The sequence below is a fragment of the Drosophila eugracilis genome, unplaced genomic scaffold (assembly GCF_018153835.1).
Source record: "Drosophila eugracilis isolate 14026-0451.02 unplaced genomic scaffold, ASM1815383v1 contig_1197, whole genome shotgun sequence".
NCBI lineage: Eukaryota > Metazoa > Arthropoda > Insecta > Diptera > Drosophilidae > Drosophila > Drosophila eugracilis.
In genome coordinates this window covers 2,736,300-2,758,523 of record NW_024571981.1, presented here as the reverse complement: position 1 = coordinate 2,758,523, position 22,224 = coordinate 2,736,300, and the positions used below count along the sequence as shown (strand labels likewise).

The 22,224-nt window shown below is 36.5% G+C and overlaps 1 protein-coding gene across 1 annotated transcript; it reads left to right on the top strand.

Annotated features, from left to right (window-relative positions):
• Window positions 1-6,003: 6,003 nt before the first annotated feature.
• LOC108118420 lies at window positions 6,004-6,320 on the top strand. The gene has a single exon (XM_017231096.2). The coding sequence runs from the start codon at window positions 6,071-6,073 to the stop codon at window positions 6,257-6,259; it is 189 nt and encodes a 62-aa protein (XP_017086585.1). The 5' UTR covers window positions 6,004-6,070; the 3' UTR covers window positions 6,260-6,320.
• The last annotated feature ends 15,904 nt before the right edge of the window (window positions 6,321-22,224 follow it).

Here is a 22,224-nt window from a genome sequence, read left to right as displayed (position 1 = left end):
GTGAAAAGGGGTGAAAGGATTTTCATGCACTCTCGAGATGAACACGTGAGGGAATTTAAAATCCTTACGTTATATCAAATGTTGTAATTGTTATCTATGCTTTTAATATATCTATTAAATATTACTTTCCATAAATTTTACATAGTAAACATTTCGTGTCACGAAATAAAAAGCCCAGTCACGCGCCTATCTCTAGTGCACACAAATACACGCCCAAGCCGGGGCACTTTAGTGGAACCGAAATTGTGTCATCTTTTGGTTTTGCGCACACAAATTTCGGTTTCCGCTCCACTCGTGTTATACCCCATCTCCCTCTATCCTTTCTATATATCCCTTTTCTGCCCTGCAAATGTGTCCTGTTCAACTAGGCCTAAACAATTTGTGGCTAATTACACGGCATGGCCATCAATTGCGACCAGATACAGAGATGCAGTAACAATGCCACTTGTTATTCCTGTCCAGCCTGTTGGCCAAAAAACCAAAATAAAAAAAACATGTTCAAAAGTTATTTTATAATTAAAAAGAGCTAGGATGGTGAAAGAATGAACTTCTTTTGTGCATGCAATTTGTTTGAACCCTGGCAAGTTAAATTGCAGAAAAATTCAGAAATTTTCCACTTCAAAGTTGCGGCTAAAAATACAATTTCACTTTTTCGCTCTCTTTCCTCTGCGAAAAAGTTGAAGTCGTCGGCCCCAGGTATTCGAGTAGCCCACCAGCATAAATTTATGTCTGCAATTAAGTCAACCGCATGCAGTTTTTCTTCCATCTTGTCTTGCACTTAAGTGAAGTGCAGCAGCAAAGTTTAATCAGCCGACTGGGTAAAAACTTTTGGACAAAACATAAAAAAAGTCACATGAAAAGGATTCCTTGACAGAGATAAAATTAATTTTTGAATGTGTACTCTTCACATAAAAGCACGAGTTTTTATGTCCCAATAAATGAAGCCGGTACGAAATCATGTTTAAAAGGCTTTAATATAAACCTAAGACTAGATAAGTTTTTAACCGGTAGAAATTGAGTTTGGTTTGTTCGGAATTGTATAAAGATTAGATAACATATTACTTTATAAGTATTTTATTCAATAGCTTAAGAGTATTTAAGATATCCAACTTTCAAAATACTTCAACACCTACGACTTGAGGGAAATTGCGCATACGTCATGTATGACAGGGAACATTTTTAATCAAACCTTATCGACATGCCCAGGCCTCTTAGGAATATTCGTTCTTGGCTGGCTATTATTTTTTTTAGGTACCTTTTAATGTCTGCCCTTTTGTGGCTTGTAATAAAATCAGCACGAAATTGCCAAATTATTTAGATTTGGCATCAAAAGAGGCGAAGTCTGGGTGCAGCCATATTGTCAAATGAGCAATAAAAAGTGTCTTTTATGACCCATATGACAGACGCAATTCTCGGTTACGCCATAGATATTTGCATAACTCAGGTAGACAAGTGTGGGTGTGGAAGGAAGGTACATTTTGGTCGCAGATCAGGGGAACATGGTTTTATAAATTGCTTTTTTATTGAAATAAACAAAAGCCTGAAGACAACTTTAAGCTGAGATGTTCACCTTGAATTTTTGTAAAGAAGAGAACACAGTTTTCCAGAGATTACATGAAGATTTTCCACATTTGGTTATATGCGCAGTACATATCTAAGCTGACATAAATTTTCGGGCGGGAATGGAATTATTTTGTTACGCCGTTTTGCGATGACGCCAAAGAAGTTTGCCGCATTTCGTTGGCTGTTGATAAATAAATATGACAAAAAAATGTTCGCACAAGATAAATGTAAGAACAGGTTGACAACAAGCTAAGGTAAAGAGTTTTCCACAGTACGTTTCAAATGAGTAAAGTCAAAAGAATATGTGGTTTTTTATGGTATTTTTGTAATTCTTTATATACTTCATGCTATTATAAAGAAGAGCACTTTAGAAATATGTTAAATGAAGTTTGTAAATGTAAAATATTTTTGGTCGTTCCTAGATTTATAGCTATGACTAACATCTTAGCCAAACCAAGAACGCAAAACACTCGAAATCGCATTCTAAACTTGGCATATTTGCATATAGAAGCGAATGCGCTTTGCTCCCTGACACCAAAACATAAACAACAAGCTCGCCGAGGGACAGGTAAAAAACCGAACCACTGCTGTGTGTGTTTTTTGTATAAGTGCAATCCATATTTGATATTTCTTATTTCACATGCACATATACATAATTATTATGCAGCCACAATAGGAGATGTCTTAGTACGTGCAAAATCCATTACATACCCGATATTATAGGGCAATTGGTGAAAAAGGTATAAAGAGCACTGTTGATACCCTAAAAAAACAATGAAATAAACATATGTATTTCAATTATGAATGATTTTATAGCAATTAGATTGTATTTTAATTTAAGGCAACATTATCAAATTATGTTTAAATGCAAACAAAATTAATTAAAAACAAAACTTAAAATTACTTTATGATTGTTTTTTTGCTCTTTATAAAATATTCATTACAATATTTTATTGTTCAAGTCTTGAAAATTTTTTTGTTATTTTAAATTTTCATTGTTATAAATACCTCTTGACTGCCATCGACTTATTAGTATTTTTGATAAATTAAATTAAATTCAATTTTGCAGAAAATAAAGCATATACCCGCTATTCTATGGTAGCTACAATCACCATGATATTTGACTCGCAACAACAATCAACTGCAATCAAAATAGAAAAGCCGCACAATTTTACTGGCATGCGGCACATGATGCAATATTTCCATAATTTTTCCTCCTCTGATCCTACAGCACGTTTTTCATCTGGATTTTGCATTGTTGTTGTGAATGTTTTACATGCCAAATTATGCAAGAATACAATATACCATACATATTCAAATATTTCCTCGGAGTTCCATAAAATACACACCGACACTGATCCCAGTGTCCGCCCATGGCCCTGCGCCACCCCTTCCCCAATTCATTCGCATCGATTTGGAATACTTGAATTTTGGAATTTGCCTGTCAAAGCCCCAATAATGACATGTCACGCTGTGTTTATCTTTTTTTTTGCCCTATCTTTCGATTTATTTGTGTTGTTATTGTGTGTGAAATTGTGGAATTTTCAATGGTTTTTAGTTGGCGCTGCTTGGCATGGGGAGCAAGGTCAACGATGTTGCATGCTGTTGATGCGGATTTCATGGGAATTAAGTTTGATTTGATAAAGGTCATGTTTTTCTGTGTGTGCCAGTCAGCAGTGTCTGTTTATTCGTGATGATCTGATAACGGAATTTGCAATTATGACAAAACCTAAATGGTTTAAACTGTTTTTTGAGTGATGGAAATGGGAAAGTGGCGGAGGGAAAATCGGATAAATTGATTGGTCTGCTCTGGCATTGATAGATTTGCCGACATGTGTTTTTGTTCTCCATTAAAAATGGGCATCGAACTCGATTGAATGCTTAATGCACATATTTTCGTTAGGATTATGGAAGTATTTAGGAAATTAATTAGAGTTATTCTTGCCAAATAGTTACACATATAGTTAAAGGCAAATTCTATACAATAAACTATTAGCTCTTTGTTTTAGTATACTGAGAAACAATATCTGTAAATTGCCTTTCCAATTTAGTAAATGCAATTATCCTAACCAATAAAAATAACAAACTTTATTCGCTTGCTTAAACCCTTCTTTATGTCCTATGTTTTCATCTCAAACTGCAAGCTTTCAGTTTGAATCCTGATTATTATTCCGCAAATAATCAGGCTGTGAAACAGTTGGCATATGTAGAATAGTTTTTGGCGACCCCAGACCACAGGATAGCACCTGTCCCCACCGATCTGACCGACAATTCATTCAAATGTCGACCATTCTGATGGGGCCTTCGGTTTCTGGTCTTTTGTCCTGGCTCCCGGATTCTCTTCGCTTTGGCTGACCAAAAGACCATTAAAAATATTTTTTCTGCCCATTCAGCATTCAATAGAAATTTACATCACGTCGGAAATTTTTACATACGCATATGTGTGTGTGTGTGTGTGTGTACATACATATGTCCTCTGCTAAAACGACATTTTGTGATGGCCGAGAGGCTGGATGGGTGTTGTTGGGTGGTTATATGGTGGCGAGTGTCGCGTTGAGCATACTAACACTTTTTTGTATGTTTGCTTAGCTTAGGTTTTCACCTGGCAAAAAAGCAGCAGGGGTTGGGCATTGGATTGTGCCAGCCTCAAAGTAACAATAATAAAAGCCAGGCGGGCGGGTAAAATAACAAAAAAAGATGTCCTTCTGGCAGGAAACTATATTGCCGCATAGGCAATTTCATTGTGCGAGGATACATATATTTAGACAGATATGTTCGGGACCCTTGGCAAATTGGTTTACCCAGTTTCACCTAGGTTTACCCTTTTCACCACACTTTAGTTGGCCTCCCACTGCCACACGTAAAATAAATTGTAGTTTAAGAAGCTGGTTTACCTTTATAGTTGAGCCAAAATATTCTTAAGGAATATTTAAAATAAATAAAATATTTTCTGGTAAAACTAACCAAATACAAAGATATACATTTGCAGGCTTTCCCTTTCCCTATTTTCTTGGCTTGACTCTCAGGTGAAAAAGGGAAAACAGGCGCAGACTTTGAGGAGGTTGCACAATTTGCTAATTACCGCAATCAAAGTTTGCTGCTTGGGAAGCCAAAAACAGCTTCAAAAGCACAAAACTGATAAATTATAAATTAAAGGGAATCTCACGAAAAGTTAGCTCCTTTCTATATCTTTAGTTTACACAGCAAACTTCTGTGGATATTTCTTGTTTTTTTTCTCCCTTTTTTGCTTGGATTCGAGTGCATAATTTACGAGTTGAGCTCGCTGCCAATATTTCAATTACTCTGCGGCTTTCCCAGCATTTCTCTTTCCTATATTTTTTCTCAGCCTCCCTATCCCAGAAGCAATTTCAATTGAGCTTAGTGCTTGCGGAGTACTCTTTTCGGTAGGCGGTTTTGTCTCAAGGCGAAATTAGTGGCCAAAACTGCGGCAGATTACAGGCTAGGCCAAGAGCGAACTTCAAACAATTATTTGGCCAGCTGGGGCGGGGAAGTTGGCTTTTAATTTGCTTAGCCCCGGCCCATGAATAATGCAATACGAGAAAGAAACGAGACCGAGATGAATTTTTGTATAATTGCAGGGCGAACAGAATTTCGCTTAGAACATCTCCCCGGGCCACATAATTGCCGAGTGGAAAGGGCGCAACGAAAAGTTAAATGTAAATTAAATATTTCACTTCTTCTTTTCTTTGGCAAATCGTGTGTTTTATCTGGCTCTTAAGGCAAATATTCACCTGCTACAAGTAGGACAGTGAATAACATGAAAAGGAATGAAAATTAAGAAAAATATTTCTTTTTATAAAAAGTTGAGGAGCTTTGTTTGTGGAAAAGGATAAAATAAATATTTTAAGGAGTTTATTAATTATATTATTAAGAGGAATATTTTTATTATTTCTTTATTTAGGTATCGAAAGGAAAGGTTATATTTCAGTAATCAACTTACCAAACAAATCCATCAGACCGCTTAAATTTACATCCTCAATAGCGAGGCCTAATTCAAGGATATATATTCGACTCCTGTTTGAAGGCACGGCTGCATCGATTAATTATGGCTGTCATCATGTAAATTGTGCTAAATTATTATTATCAATGTTGTTACTGGATGACAAACATTCAATATCGCGAATGTGTCAGACTCGACTGACAACGAGGATACAGAAACACAGGCCGACCCGTTGAAGCGGAGCGGCCAAATTGCAATTGTGATATTGACAATAATGCAATCAAATAATCAATCAATTAATGTCTGCTTGAATTAATGTCGAATATTATGTGCTATCGTCAATGCCATCATTAGCACTAAAATTCAATTATGTTGCAGGCATCCTGTTGCCCGTTCGTCCCGATGATTTCATCATTGTTGGGCGACTTTTTTGGGATATTGGTAGATTAAGCTAATCCCAGGAGCCTTTGGCCAACACATCATTCTCGGCCTTCTGGAATGCTTCAAAATTTGTGGCTTAAATTTGGGGACCAAGAATAATATGCCATGGCTGGAGCACCTGGAGTGAAGGAGAAGCTGAATCTTATTGTTGGCGGCGATATCTGTGAGGTTTACCGCGATGAATTCAATTGCGGATCCTTTGGTTTCTGGTGGGGAGTCATCGGTATAGCCGTCTTCATACTCTTTCTGGCTTACTTTCATCTTAACCGGGATCGAATAAGTCCAAGCGAATGATCTGGGGAACCTACATATCTGGGTGATTGTGATAAATAAAAAGTCATTTGAGTCACTGTAATACCGCCTTTTAATTTATAAAATTAATGAATTTAATAAGAATATATGTGTACATCAAATAATACTATTATCCATTAATCCATTAAGTTTTGATTTCTTAAAAAATTCCAAAAAAATTACATCAAATTATATTATTTATTAATTTTAAATAAAAAGTTCTTTGACTTGCCAGTCAAATTAAAACCCGTTAATGCTGTCAATCCAAATTGATATTACTTTTTGCACCAAGCTTCATTTTTATAAAATTTGTACTTAAATCCGAGGCTTAATATGCATGTGCACATGCCTTTTCATATTTTTTTATACACCTATACATGTATAATATTTTCATTGCCTGATGGATAAAAAAAGTATGCTATGTAAATTGTAACTCGGTCGATACATTTGGCAGGGCAATATACTCGTATATTAAACTCCTCAACTTTATTTGATTTATGCATCATTCACGCGCAATTTATCGCAAAAATTACCCAAAAGGTCAGCGCAAAAAATGGGCGGTAAATTCATGTTTTTCGAATCCATGGAGGAGTGCACAGAGAGGTCAAAAGCGGTGGGGTTCTTTATTGGGTAGTTTATAATTCAGTAAAACATAACTGATTTTTAATGTTGTTTACTCAACTTACAAACATTTTGATTTACGTGTGTGCGGCTCAGATATGCATCCATATATATATAAGTATATATATATAATATATATATATATATATTCATGTATATCAATAACAACACTGGCAACAACACAGAACAACCAACAATAATAAAGAGACTGACAGGCAGGCAAGCGTAAGCCAATGTATGTTTATATATTTACTTAACTTTTATGGCTCTGCCTTTGCTACTGTGCAGTGTATTTGTTTTTAACAAACACATATAGCATTTGGTAACATTATAGGAATATATGATATGAAAGGAAAAATAATTTTATAATTAGATATAAAAATAGTGCAATGCATTAGATTTATAGTTTACTACTAAATTTAAGGAATAAATAATTTAAGAAGCTTAACTATGAATCGAAAGATTAATGAATATGACCTCAATTGTGAATGCAAAGAATTTACATAATTTCATGCACAACTGTACGGAGGAAAAGCGAATGCTGCGGAGAGGGAAATGCGTAGCCAAAGGAGCGATGTATAAATATTTGCATATGTCACACGCACAAAGCCAAAAAAGGGGGCGGTGAGCTTGGAGTCGAGGGGAGATTGAGTGATGTCCACCAAAAACGTCATTTGCCATACATTTTTGATGTTGTCTTTGCCACCGATGCGTAAAGTTCCAAGAACGCCACTCGTTCTTTGATTGATCAACAAAATACGACGTTTAAATTAATTTTCCATAACGATATATCAAATTAGGTACACCGATTAATTATTGAAGTAGTAAACAGAAAATAGTTTTATTTTTCAGATATATTTGTATTTAAAATTCATATTAAACTACCAAATTTAATTAAATGTTGGGTTTAATAAAAAGGCTGATGATATTCTTTGGCTGACACATCCTTTAAAGAGCACATTTACTTTATCTGAAGGCTGCTGAAAGTTGATCCAGCTTTTCATTTTACCTTGCCTTTCCTTTTCTTTGGTTATTTACCTTGCACTTTCAGTGCACCTAGGACCATTCATCGATTGGCCATATTTCTTGTTATTTTATCGCTCCTTTTTCCCTTGTGCGTTTCATCTTTCATACGCACTCGATATTCCATGGCAATCCACTGAAAGTGCCATCATCATTCGTTCCATATGCAAAAGCCAAATAACATTCTCGCAATGTCGCCTTGTCTCCTATTATTTCTGCCTCGGTTTCGCCTTTGGTCTCTTTTACCAGCTTTTGTTAAGGCTTGTGGTCGCCTCCTGCTGTTGCAGCGTTAACTGAGTCTGCCGCTGTCAAGTTGCCAGGACTTGAGACTTGAGAAGCCGCAGGATACGGTCCAGTCCACTAAAGTCAACTACACGTTGAAAAAAATTAATTATTATGGTTTAAAAGTCGATCAAGGTAGATACATCCCTTTTTAGAACTTATTTTTTTGTGATTACTAATTTTTGACATTTATTTCTATTTATATATTAGACAAAAAAAAGAATTTTTAGTTTCAAAAATATCTTAACAGTAGTGTTTTTAAATAATATTTATTGATAAATTCTGACAATATTATAAAACATTATTAAGTCTTTACAAGCATAGCAATATCGTTTGCCCTAAGTGTAGCCCCTTTTGCTGTCCTTGCAATGAAACAAAAACAGACAAGTTAATGTACAGTTGATGCTTCCATCTAATGGCTCTCATTGCCACGCCTCCATTACGAATTTTCCCGCCCACCGAGATTTGGATAAAAAAGCTAGAGAACTGACCGTGCTAATTGAGAGAGTAAGCGATGGCCGGGCTAAAACTTCGGGACATTCTAATGCCATTGTCAAGCAGCTTCGCTTCAGTTCAAACCAATTAACATTTCGTTTCCTAGGACTCATTCCCAATCCCTATTCCCACCTGCATTTCCTTGGATTCACAGTCACCCAATTACCTTACAGGTGGTGAGTGGACCAGTGCTCATAGGAATAGCTTTTTATAAATAATTCAAGCGCATTTAGTGATAGCTCGGCCTGGGCCCTTGCGCAAAGTCCCAGTTTCATTTGGTGGAGCAAAATTAACGGAGCGCATTGAGTGGCCATTTCAACCGATTTCGGAACACAAAGGACTGCCCCGAAAGCAAGTCAATGTCACAGGACGAACGAGATTCCGAGATTCGGAGGAGGAAGTCCAAGAAATTGACGGGAAGTCAAGACCCCCTTATTCCGAAATGCAAAGCTACCAAGGGTGGTTCACGAAGTTTAATAATGTAAATTATAGAAAGGTAACAAATATATCATACACTCAAACGTTAGTAGAAATACAAGTAGTAATAATGAAATTTAAAAGACGTGGCTAGTCCCGAATCTCAATTAATAAATATTATAATAGACCTATTGCCTTTAATAATAATAATAATAATATTTAATTGTCTTTTTTGGCACACCTCTTTTGACCTAACTCATACTTTTCGACCCATTTAATCTGCTTGAACCATGTTCCTTGTAATTATTCAAGCATTATTTTTCGCAATGCAGCAGCTGCTGGTCCCGGCACGCCCCTCCTAAAGATTGATTTTTACTATTTATAAGAACGCCTGGTCTTGTATGACTTCCGTTTTTAGATGGGCTCACAAAAGTGTTGCCTAATTTCCAGGGCATTTACAAGATCACCAGCTCAAGGAGCTTAACAACTACAACAACAAGAAGGACAAATCCACTCACTGGTTAAACAAAAAAACCCTTTACCAGGTTAAAACCTAAATTGTTTTGGCTTTATTAGCCACACCAGCAGGAGGAAATAAGTTTTTTTGTGGCTTGAGCTGTTTCTGCTCTTAGCTGCTGCTACAAAGGCAACTGAACTTGATAAAACTTGAGCAGAGACAGATGGAGAGTTAGAATGAGTTTGAGTGGGGAGTGGCTCATGATATAGCTACAGCAAAAGTAAAGACTTTTATTATAATTTTCAACTTTTGATTTACTGCTGGGCCCACCCCCCGCATTACCACTCAAATGTCATACAGATAACAAAAGCCAAACAAAATGAGGCTAATTTTAAGGCCAATACACACGACACAAACAATGGAATTTGAAGATAGCAAGTCCCACACACTGGGTGCCAAAGTTTAGTAACATAAGAAAACAGGAGCAGCGAAAAAAAGCGCCTTGAACAGGCGAAGATTTCACAAAATTACAACAATAAAATAGCAATAAAATTAAACATTGTAATATGGAAGTAAAACCACAAGAAAGCAAAACGAATTTATGGAATTAAAGTTCAGATTTTAGTAAGCGGATCTTAAACGAAGTTTTTTATTGAACTAAGGAAAAAAATGTTTTTTGGAAAATTCTGACAAAAATATAACATATATATTAAATTGAAGACGTATTTATTAAATAAATATTTTGACTAAAATATTATATAATTATAAATCATTAAATAAATAATAATCTTAAATAGAATAAAACACATTTTAATCCGATTTAACAATTAGATACATCTTAGACAACAAGACAACGTGTTAAACACCATGCAAGTGGCCAAAGCAATTAATTGGATTACTTAGACAAAAGCGACAAATTTAATGGTCATTGTATGCCGAATAGTTCGTAAGTCGGCTTTTTAAATTAAACCGCAAATGGAGATGTACGGTTCGAAACCCTTTCCATTGATAGGATTGGGGCGATATCCGCACTGCCTCACCAAATGTAGCACGTTCCATAATTCCAAATCAATGAGCTGCCGCCGAGGCATATACAATGGCATCGTTGATTGTGACGATGGCAAAACGATGTTACGCCAATTGTCCCTCTAAGCTGAAACCACCGCTCTTCAATGTCCACGCCTCCGAGGTATATGTGTGTGTGTATAGCATTTTAATAAATTACGTGACAAACTGCAAATACTCACCCACGTTAAGCTGCCTTTGACTGGTACACGGAAATATAGAAATATTTTGATACTTAAATAGCAATTTTGGGACAAATAAAGATTCTGAAATTCTTTAAGTCCATCTTTATACATTTAATACAATATATTTTACATTTTGTTTGTAAAATGAAGAATTTGTAACAGTATTATTTACAAATAAATTAAATAAAATGCTTTAGTATTAATTATTATACATTTTTTTTTTTCACAGTGTATCAGCAGCAGGTGCCTCTGAAATTGCTGCGTTCTCGAATTTCCTTAATGTAGGCTCTCATTAGTTGGAGGGCATTACAGCGGCATTTAAAGGGTATTCGAGGGGTGCCAACGAGGACGAGGGTAGCCACACAGTATTGCATTGGGCGGTGGCAGAACGCCAATGCTATTGCAATTTGCATTTGCCAAACGTCTCCAACATTTTGATACTGGTATCTTGTTGGTTAGTGTTTCAGTACTCGCAAACCGTTTGCTTTTCAGTGGCAAAATGAAATGACAAAGTTTGCACGTTAACAATATTAAATCGGATTTCAAAGGCGGCATCGCCTCTGTGCTCCGTTCAAAGCTGAAAATGTAATTGCATTTTGCTCGTTTGTGATGGTAACAAACCGTGTAATGGTCCCAAGTGCGACCTGTCACTGCAGCAGCAAGTCCCCAGAGGTGTCCCAGCAGTTGACGGCATTTGAGCACATTGAGATTCCGGGTCTGCAAGATTCCGTGTCGAGTTCGGCATGTTTAATGAAGTGCTGCGAGGAAATTTTTGTACAAGTTTAGCGTATTAAAATTAATTCAAGGAGAAAGTTGGAAATGAAGATTTGAAAGATTGAGGAAAGTTTTTGTAAAAGTTTGTTTGAGTCAAGGTATCTTCTTTTAACTATTTAACAAAATTGTAGATGAATACAGACAAAACAAGAAATTCGATATTTTTTTGGTTATATTTATATATATATATACTTTTGTTGGCATTTAATTTTTAATTTAGAAATATTTTAAAAATCTGAATATTGGAAAATAAAAATTATTTCCAATTTCCAACCATGTAGTTAATATCCTGTAAAAAATTCTGCGAAATAACTTTATTTTATTTTTCTTTCTGGCCCTTGTTTTTTCGTATTTCTTCCTTGGCACTGTATAAAACTGCAATTCGGCTTCCCCCAGAGAAAACAATATATCTCTAGAGACGTTGCCTTTCCCTGCAGTTTTGCATACAGTTTTGGGGGTCGTTTTTGGTTCCATTTAACCCCATTCCCTTTGTCATATCTGCACTGGCAGCAAGACGAACTTAATGAAATTTCTGCTACTCAGCAAACCAAGGCAAACAGAACAGAACAATACCAGTGGAGTTGGGGGAATCCCAAAAATATGGAAAAGGATGAAGGTCCAAGGCCCATCCGAGCAATGCGGCATAAAAATGGTGTGTGTTGTGGTCCAGCTGGAAATGGGTTAAATATTGACTTAACCTGAACCAAATCAACTATTCGTATATCGGATGTTTTGATCTCATTATCAATGTGAATGGAAATCAGTGCTCCCAAGGATGTGGAAATTGATTTGCCCCTTGGTCGAATGGTCGACTGGGCCTTCAATTTTGTTTGTTTTGCACATGACAACAAGCCGAAGCCATGCGTAAAACTTTCCCCTCTGGTTGGAAACCCAACTTTGAGGGGAAGACAAGCTAATAATTGATTTTGAAAACACTTCAATGAGCATTCAGTGAAAGTTGGAGGTCAACGGTCTGCTCCAATGATGAACAATGCGAATGCCCTAGAATGGGTTTAGATTCAGGTGAATTCTAATTGGGAATTGACCTAAATATTGAATCAATGTGGAATCTCTAGTTGTATTTAAGCTGGAAAAGTGTTTTGTAAGTAATGTTATCATATGGGTTAAGATATGATCATTTTAATTTTATTATGATAATATTTTCTAATAAGTGTGGAGCATCCCATACTTTTATTTTGTAAGGTGTCAAGGGTATAAAGAAAACGTTGAGCTGATTTGTGGCATTCCATAATGCTATTCCTCTGCTGCTAAGCAGACCACATCACTGCCAGAGACGGGGACCCATGACCCCCGACTACTGAGCTCATCACACCCACGACCCCAACTTCTGAGCCATGTCACGATGAGCGCGGCCAACTCGACAATGCCGTAGCAGCAGCAAAACAACAAAGGGACCCAGGAAGAGTGTGGCTAAATAAAAAGAAAAGCCGAAAACGGCTGCCATGCCAGGCGATGCGCCATGCACCAATTTTTCAGTTAAAGAGCCGGAAAAAATCTGGCTCAAAAGCAACAATAAATGCGTTTGAAGGGAGGGCGACGATGGACAGGTTGGAAGTAACTGAGTCGCCACTGATGAACAGTCGCAGAGAAAACGGGCAAATGAAAAAGGGAACACAATAAAGCCTGAACGAAGACGAACAGTGCGCTCGAGAACAATAACTTTGAAATATTTTATTTATTATTTAGTCTTACTCTTTTCTATTTTTTTAACTGAATAATTTTGAGTAACTTTTTTTTTTATTATTTTTGCTTAAAAATTATGTAAATGGAAAATTTGTTGAAAATTATATGTTATTTTTATAACAAGTTTTATAATAATTTATATATTTATTTTATAATATATAATTTTATAAATAATTTAGCTTATTTTAGTGTTTAAAAATTTTCCGTTTATTTTAATTTAGACTTTGTAAGTTTTCTTGCCGTTGGCCATAAATGCAGAACAAGGACATGTATCAGCTTCTACGTTCACGTGACTGTCTCCCCACTTTTCCGCCCCCATTTCCACCTATTTCACCCTGAGTGTTGGTCATTCGCATTGCACTCCAGAAGCGGAGAAAAAAGGGAAAGGTCGGGTTGCGTTAAGGTAGATGGCTGAATGGTCGGGGGTCACCTGTACACACATTCTTCCATGCGTCGTCATTTTTATGTGACGCACTTTGAAAGCGCATAAAAAGTGGCTGAGCCATCGGAATGGCTATCTTTCCCTCAGTTATTTTTAGTCCCACCGTCATTCATGACTTTTTATACCCTTTTTCAAATGAAAGAAGTCAAAAGAATGGTATAAACTTATTTATAGAAATTATTCAAAGATCGTTTAAATATAATATATTTAAGACATACAAACAATATTTAAAAATGTACTTCTAGGATTAATAAATTGTTATTCTAACCCATGAAAAGGGATATATTAGATTTTAGGGTATTCAAATTGTTACCAATCACATAAGTCCGGAATTCTGCCATGCTCCTTGGCTTAGTTTGCTTTATCTTTTAGCGTTTTTATGTCGCATTTGCGTTCGCCAGGACCCGAGACGCGACTTCAGCTCGTCTTATTGTAATAAATTTAAAACATTTGGCACGCTTCATACACTTTTATGAATCCTGAGAGCCAGAGGAGAGGCTGGAAGGGGCTAAAGTGCAACCAGCTGAAGGCATCTTAAGAGGGAGCAAAGAAAGGAAGATATTTTATTTGGCCATTGAGACAGGAAAGGCAAAGTGCAAATGGTACCGGGAGTTTATGCAAATGGGTGGAATAAACATAACTATATATATATGTACGAATATAAATAGGAGCGGATACATACCAAAACTTTCAACATAGATTAAAAATGTCAACGGAATTTATGCGGAATTATACAGCAGCAATTGCGAACGCGGAGCCCAAATCTTTTATGCATATGCAGAGTGACATTACCCTTACGCAGCGTGTGCCGCGAGCCAAACTGCGGCTGGAAAGCTTCTCACCGTTATCAATGCCACCTGCGCACAACAGCACAGGTCAGACACTAACAATGCCCCCTTCCATTTTTAATAATGCAAAATGCAGATATTTTATAAGGCAGTAACAAACAAAAAGTGTGTAAATAATGAAAAAGTGGCGTGGAAAACCTTAGACAGTGGTCGCAGCTGCACGGTAAATCAGAAGGAACCAAGGTACGCCCCTGGATTTGAATAATGGGCATAACAAATGAGGAACTGGAAAATAATGCATGTAAAAAAATCGATGGGAAATATGATTAGAGAAATTTGGCTTAAATTATACGATTACACTAATATTCTTGAATATTCTTGTTCTTATTTAAGTATAAACATTTTTTTAAATAACATTAATATTTATTACCTTAACAATTTTATTCTTTATCTCTTTATAAGTCAATATACGCATACATTTTATTTGACTATGCTAAATCTTAACTCTCCGCATTTTGTCTGGGATGTTTTTCCGCATATTTCAACTTCTATATTCACCGCCTCTTTATGTAGCAAAATCGACAACAAAAACCGACGGTTCATTATGAGAGTCGGAAATTTTATGAAAATTGACTTTTTGCCGCAGGCCAAACTAATTTTGGCTGGCATCTCGTTCCCTTTCATTTTGCATCGTCCTTCGAGTGCAGTAAGTGGCATAAAAGTCAATCGGCGGCGAATCGTCTGTACTTTTTCTGCCTCCATTCCAGCTCGGTTATTAGTGTCGCCCAGCTCGTAGGGGAGGTCTCCGATTGGGAATGGGAATCGGACTCGTTATCATTTGACTGGCCATTTGCGCTTATCAAAAGCTGATTGCAAATGCCCACCTGGCTGGCCATCCTTTGGCCAGCCTTTTCTCTTCTTCTGTTCTTGGCCTTTTGGAAGACAGTAAGAGTAGTATAAGCTGAACTGTTCATTTGATAAAACAGTAAATAGAATATACTCTTTTTTTAATAATACCTAAGAAAAAGATTATGAAAGAACTTTTTGAATAAAATAATTTCGTTATGTGGACTTAATTGTGTGTAGCAGTAATAAGGTATTAAGTACTCCATCACATTGCGTGTTATATCTTCTTGAGAGTTTTTGTGTTCGAAGATTTGATGTGTTCCTTCTGTATTGTGGGCAAACTTATTGCACTCAATTAGCCACATAGCCAGTCATCTTTATTTATTTCAGCAGGAACTTTCCTGCAGCTACTGGTGGCGCTTTTTCCAACTGGTAGTGATTTTACCACTGCCAAAGCCTTTTTGACTTGTTATTGCATATAAACTTTTTATAAATCTTTTGCTCGGTTAAACTTTTTGCAATTGAGTTGTGGATACAAATTAACTCAACTTTGCTGTGAAAACTTTGCTAAATAACAGCAGCAAAAAGCAGCAGCGGCAGCATATCGAGCACAACTTCGGTGGCAGCTGCGGCGGAAACAATAACATTTACCTACCAGTAAATCAAAAGGTTTTTCGAGGCCCATTCCAGCTAAATTTTCTAAGTGCCGGCTGCTTTTGGGGAATGGGTTATAACCCCTTTTCCCCCTATTCATTTCCGGTGGTCAAAACTTTGTCCGAAATATTATGTGAAAATTCTCTCAATGCTGTTAGCTTTTGAAAATAATTAGATTTAACGGTAATATCATCTGAAAAGGTGAAATGAAGGGTTGGTTAGTCTACTTAAATGTATATATAATAACTTGAACTACGAAAATATCTCTAATAATAGGACTATGAGTTAAATTAAATCAAATTACATTCAAAAATTTGAATCCACTTCCCTTCCACTGTATTAATATCTTCCTGAATAGAATTAAATGGAAAATAACATAACCACTGACCAACCTTTATCAGCTCCGGGAGCCACTCAAATGATTTGTTAATTTCACCCAAAAATTGAAAATGTAATCAAACCAGACCCCAAAAAGACCTGCGGCCTTTTGGCCCAACGTGCTCTCAGATTCTACTTAATGAATTTGTCTGGCCAGGTGACAAATTAAACCAAAGGAGCCAATTGAGCCTTAGGCCTCGAAACGAAGGAGAAATCTAATTAGCTATTTGTCGCCAACAAATTTTGTAAAATCAACAATAAAAACAGTTTTCAATGGCTGAAAATGGATTCGACAGATGCTCTTTGACTCTTCTCGGAGACGTGTAATCGTTTGGTTAAACAAACCAAATTGATATATCGTAGCCCCCCAGTCGTTCGTAATTGTGGCCGGAAATTTATGTTATATTAGGGAAAAATGTGGCAAACGGGAGTTTCCTTTGCAAGGCCATCAATTTTAATCGAAACTGTAACCGAAACGAAGCTAATCAAATCTAAAAACGGACACGTGCCGGACCGCCTTAATTGATTTCAATTTGGCCACTCAAAGTGCCACAAATTACCGATCGCCCTCAAAGTTTTCATAAATTTGCCTTTGGAGAGACACTTCAGACTAATTGGAAACATTTCGCTCAAATAAAAACAAAAACAAGGAAAACTTTGCAACCGCAAAAAAAGAAAGAAAATCAACGGAGGCAAAAGGGAAATGACAAAAATCAGGCAGCCAAGCTCAAAACCGAAAGGAATGGGCTACAAAAAAGTAAGAGGGAAAATTCGGTGAAAAAGAGCGTTGAAAATTAAGTGGAAATGAATTGCTCGCTTGAATTTCAATGGAGCGTCCGGCACGTTAATGTTTACTCAAGTGGAAATCGAGTCACTCGCGATGAGTCTGCCACTCCCTCGGAGTCCGTTTCCGTTCAAGAACTTTTCCAGGACGACCACGGAACCGGGTGGAGAAAATGGAAAAAGGCTCCCAAAAAGTGGAACTAAAACCGAGAAGAAGAGACATCCCAGGGAAAGTCGGAAAAGCAGAAAGAAAGAAATGGAAAAACAGAAAAGCAATTTCTAACTGGCTGCACTGACTGACTGATGGAACGATGTGTTTGGCGTTTGTCATCTCAATTAGTTCGGGTTCGGTGGGTGGAAATGAGTGGAAGCCACTCATCTATCAACATAAATTGATATTCTTATCCAACAAACAGATCTGCTCAGTTTTTGGAAAGCTGTTACTGATTTAGGGGGAAACATTTTAGAAATGGAAAGTATTCTGGTCTTCAAATTTGTTTCTTATACTCAATAAATAAAGAATATTATTTTGTGGTTTTTTCCAAATTGAATTAGCATACACACAAATTATATAGGTACTGCCATTTAAAGGTTTATTTAATATTTCTTTAAAAATATGTTTATTCCCGTTTAAATATTTTATCCAGGATGTTAACCGTAAGCTTATTTGCATGTATTCCCCAACAAGTATTTAATATGGACTTATAAAAACAACTTGCGCCTAATAAATCTGAAAAACAGATTGAATGACGCCCCAAAAGTGCCGCCAGATGATCCTCTTTGGTAAACTTTTGTTTAAACTTTTTGGCTAGACTGGAAATCAGTTTGGTTGAGTTTATTTAAGCTCGGACTATAATGTGTTCAAAATAATACTCTAAAAATTTAAATTTTTGATTATATTTTTTTTTTTATATTACAACTTTAAAAAAAATTTTTTTTGTTTACAAATTATTTACCATTTCTAAAAATTTTTTTTTCCAAACCTCAGACGATAGTATTTTTTTTCTTAATCCCGCCTTTCACACACTCACCGACAATGACAGCGCACACTTGTCGAGGCATTAAAAACGACGCTTCGGCGGGGTTTTTGAGGATGGTGCCGTTAAATCCACATATTTGTTATATTTTGGGGTGGACCATAACCCATAAGCCATAACCGTATTTAGCCGCAAAAATCCAGAGAGTATGTGTGTTGGAGTTAGTTTATTACTTCGTTTTTAGTAGCTGCCAATTTCAGACGACAAACAAGAGGGCATCAATGGTGAAAGAGATGGCGAGTGGACGAGGGAGAGAGATGGTGAAAAGGCCGGAGAAAGAGATGGCAAGTTGGTGAGGGCCAGGCCCTATATACATGGCAATGAACTCCGATCCCGAACGCTCCATTTATACAAACTGCACTTTTACGCACCCAACTAACCACCATCATCTTCCCTCCTCCAAAATCCTCACCTTTCATCCCTCTTTCACCTAACTTTCACCCTCCATCCCAACCCCATTCTGGACCACGCATTGTCCGGCTTCTATGGCATGTTGTAAACACTGCGCATAAACTTTTGCACTAAAGTGTTGTCGTATAAATTGTATTATGGCAGCTCCCCAGTTGGTCATTCCATAAGGTTAGTCAGGGTTACGAGAGGTGAGAATAGGAACAGGATTTGGTGAAAAGGTCTTAATTCCTGCCAGACTAAAGAACATTAAATAAAAAGTAAAAGTTCTGGTCAACCACTCTTAGAAAAATTGCAGTTAGTACAATTTTATGGACTATGCTTTTGAAATTTAATGAACTGTAGGAGTTAATATATAGAAGCGCTTTGAAAAATAAGTTAATGTCATATTTATTTTAATCATGTGTAAAATCGGTTTAATTTATACGTTTTTATTTAAGATTTCCGATTTAATAACAAAAGATTTATTTAAAAAACCTTTCATTATAATAAACCGCACTTTTCAAGCTAAACCCAAAGTAGGTTATTGTTTTAAGAAAGATATTTATCTGTTTTGCCTTAGCTTTAGCTTTAATTACAATTGTTTTGGCCAGCTCTTGTTGAACTTTCCGTCGGATAACAAGTGAAAGGGAGACTAGTAGAGAAAGCGATGAAGAACAGACTGCCCGAGGCTTCTGTTTGACTTCCAAAAAGCCGTTGAAGTGCCAGGCATCTGCTTCTAAGGATTCTGACTGTAAATCTGGCCGGAGATAGTTCGTCAGTTGCTTCCCGCTTTTTGGTTGATTCTCTGTGGCATGGTAAGTAAATTGCATTTTCACGCCTAGATGCAGCGCCTTTGATTCCAACCAGCGGCGTTCTTCTCATTATTGGCCATTTCATCTTCATCGTCGTCAAGATTTTACCCGAAAATTCCACTTCGCAAAGTTTTGATGTTTTTCAAAGTATTTGTTTTGCTTGGAACTTCTAAAAATCTTTATTTTTATAGGGAGTACTTATTTTTTTGGTAATTGTCATATACAAAATTTACGTGATTTTTCATAATATAAAATTATTTTGGCTTTTTGGTTTTGTTCAAAAAAAAAAAAAAAATAAAAAATATATCTTGGTCATTTGAGAGGGAACATAGTGGTCGACCCCTTTTAACATTTTTTAATTTTTGTAAGAGCAGAATGGCCCTGATTCGTTTTCATTCCGTGACCATTATTTCCAAAATCGAAGAAATAGAGATAGGGTATAGAAGAGGGATTTGAATTTGCAGAATGCATCTCAACATCCCACCCAGCACTCCATCGCTTTTTTGTTTGCTCTTGGGCCGCCAGCAATTTTGCTTCTAAACTCATTTGCATGATTTTTCATTTTAGCCACACTCGACGGACCCCTATCTTTTAGGCCATTCAATTTAGACCCATTCCAGCCTGAGTGCTTATTACACAGGCCAACAAATAGGCATTTGAGTTGAAGGCATCTGCTTTTTCTTTCCCTTTTTGCCAGTTCCAATCAGTTTGCCGATTTTAATTTCAATGTAAATGGTCAAGTCCATCAGATAACTACTTTCGGTCATTGGCAAAAAGGATCTTTATCTTGATAGTGGTAAATAGGTATTTTAATTTGGGTCAAAAAGAAAAATCTCGAAAAATGATGAACAATTTTCGTTGATAACACTTGGAAGTAATTTGTGTATTATAAAGGTGTAGGCTTAAGTCAAAACAAAGCCAAGTACAGGCAGGTTTTCTATAAAATATTATCAAAAAAATGTCTAATAATATCTAATATACGAGGTGTGTTCAAAAAGTAAGGTGACTCTTCAAATTTCGCGAATTTCAAATTTTTCGATTATCGATTTTTTTGTTTTGTTATATTGGTACACTCTTCCCTAACATCTGTACCAAGTTTCAATGGAACATCCTCTTTTGTTTGGTTGTGAGAGGCGTAAAGTTACAAGTTGTTTTGCGAGCTCGGCGATTTTTTGCTATCGAAAAATATGGATCAAAGGATTTGGATTTTTTGGCCAAAAACAACACCACAATAATGCCTCAGCCACCATATTCACCGGATTTGGCCCCATGTGACTTTTTCTTGTTCCCAAAACTGAAGATAATCGAAAAATTTGAAAAATTTGAAATTTGAAAAGTCACCTTACTTTTTGAACACACCTCGTATAACTTCTAAAAGGTTTCGATAATCGAAAAATTTGAAATTCGCGAAATTTGAAGAGTCACCTTACTTTTTGAACACACCTCGTATATATATTAGTCACAATGACTCCCAAAAAATATTTGCAATAATTTAATTAGCAGACAAAGCTAAACTTTCCATTACAAAAAGAGCCAAATAGCTACACTGGGTAAAAAGAAGTGAAACCATTGCGTGCCCCTCTCAGTCATAAATCATAGTTAACGTTTTTTTATTGTTGCGTGATGATTCTAGCTTTTTGGTTGGCCATGTTTTTTTCCCTTTTTCCGGTGCCCTTTTTCTATTCAGTTTTGCAACGCCCACGGCGACTGTCAGTTTCGAAGGCTGCGATGGTAAAAAGGGAGAAGGGGGAAAGTGGTGGTTCCCAAAGGGTGAGAGAAGTGCAGCGTCTACAAATTGGCCGCATTTCCTTTCGCGGAAAGTTCGCCTGGACCTTGGCTGATGACGATGACTCTACCTTAAGGGGTTTTTTTCTATTGTCCCTTAACTTTATTTAACTGTTTTGTTTTTTTTAGAGCTATAAGAATTGAAAAGGTATATACAGCTTAAATAGTATTTAGATATTTTATATATTTTGCTTAAAATATATATTTTATATAAGAATTTCATATATAAAAGCCTATTTAAAACGTTTAGTACTGCATACTTTTAGACACAGCTATTAATGGACTACCGTATATATTACCCACACATTTCTCTCAGTGTCTTTCCAAAAAATGGTGGTTTATTTTTTTGATAGTGCACTGTGCATATTCCTTTTCATCTGCAACTTGGCTGCAATTTGGGTTTTTGTTTTTTGCTATGCGTATTCCAATTGTTGTTGCTTTTAGTGCATTTGACATTTGGTGACTTCTGCTTGTGCGCGTAATTTATGTGAGTTTTGTCCCATGAAGTTTGCTTTTGGTTCGAGGACAAAACGCGAAAGTGTGTGTGTGTAGGGTGAAAAGACAGTCGAGTAACTCGCTGTAACTACTACCAAGTTTATGTGAAAAGACAGCCGACTATGGAAGTAGGTAGGTGAAACTTTGTCGCATAAGTTTTCCTGCCTCACATAAGTGGGTAAGTCTCTGGACTTCTCTTTCTGGCTGACTCTAACTCCCTCTCTGTTTGTCGCACAATCAGCTCAATGTTTGTTTGCAGTTGTCTTGTACGGCTTGTTTGTTTGTTTGTGTCTTTGTTTGTTGCTGCTCTTGTCGCTTCTGCCTTCGTGTTTGGTCTTTGGACAAACAAATCCAGGAGCAGGGACCGGGGCCAAAAGGAGCGGAACTCGTGTAATTCATATTCATTAGCTAGCCCATTGTGTCATTGTCATGAAAATGTAATTTTGCCGAGAAGTCGCTGATAATTGAGTTCGTTGGCCAGTTCCACAAGGAGATCAGACTGAAGGAGTGTTGAAACATTATGAAATTATTAAAG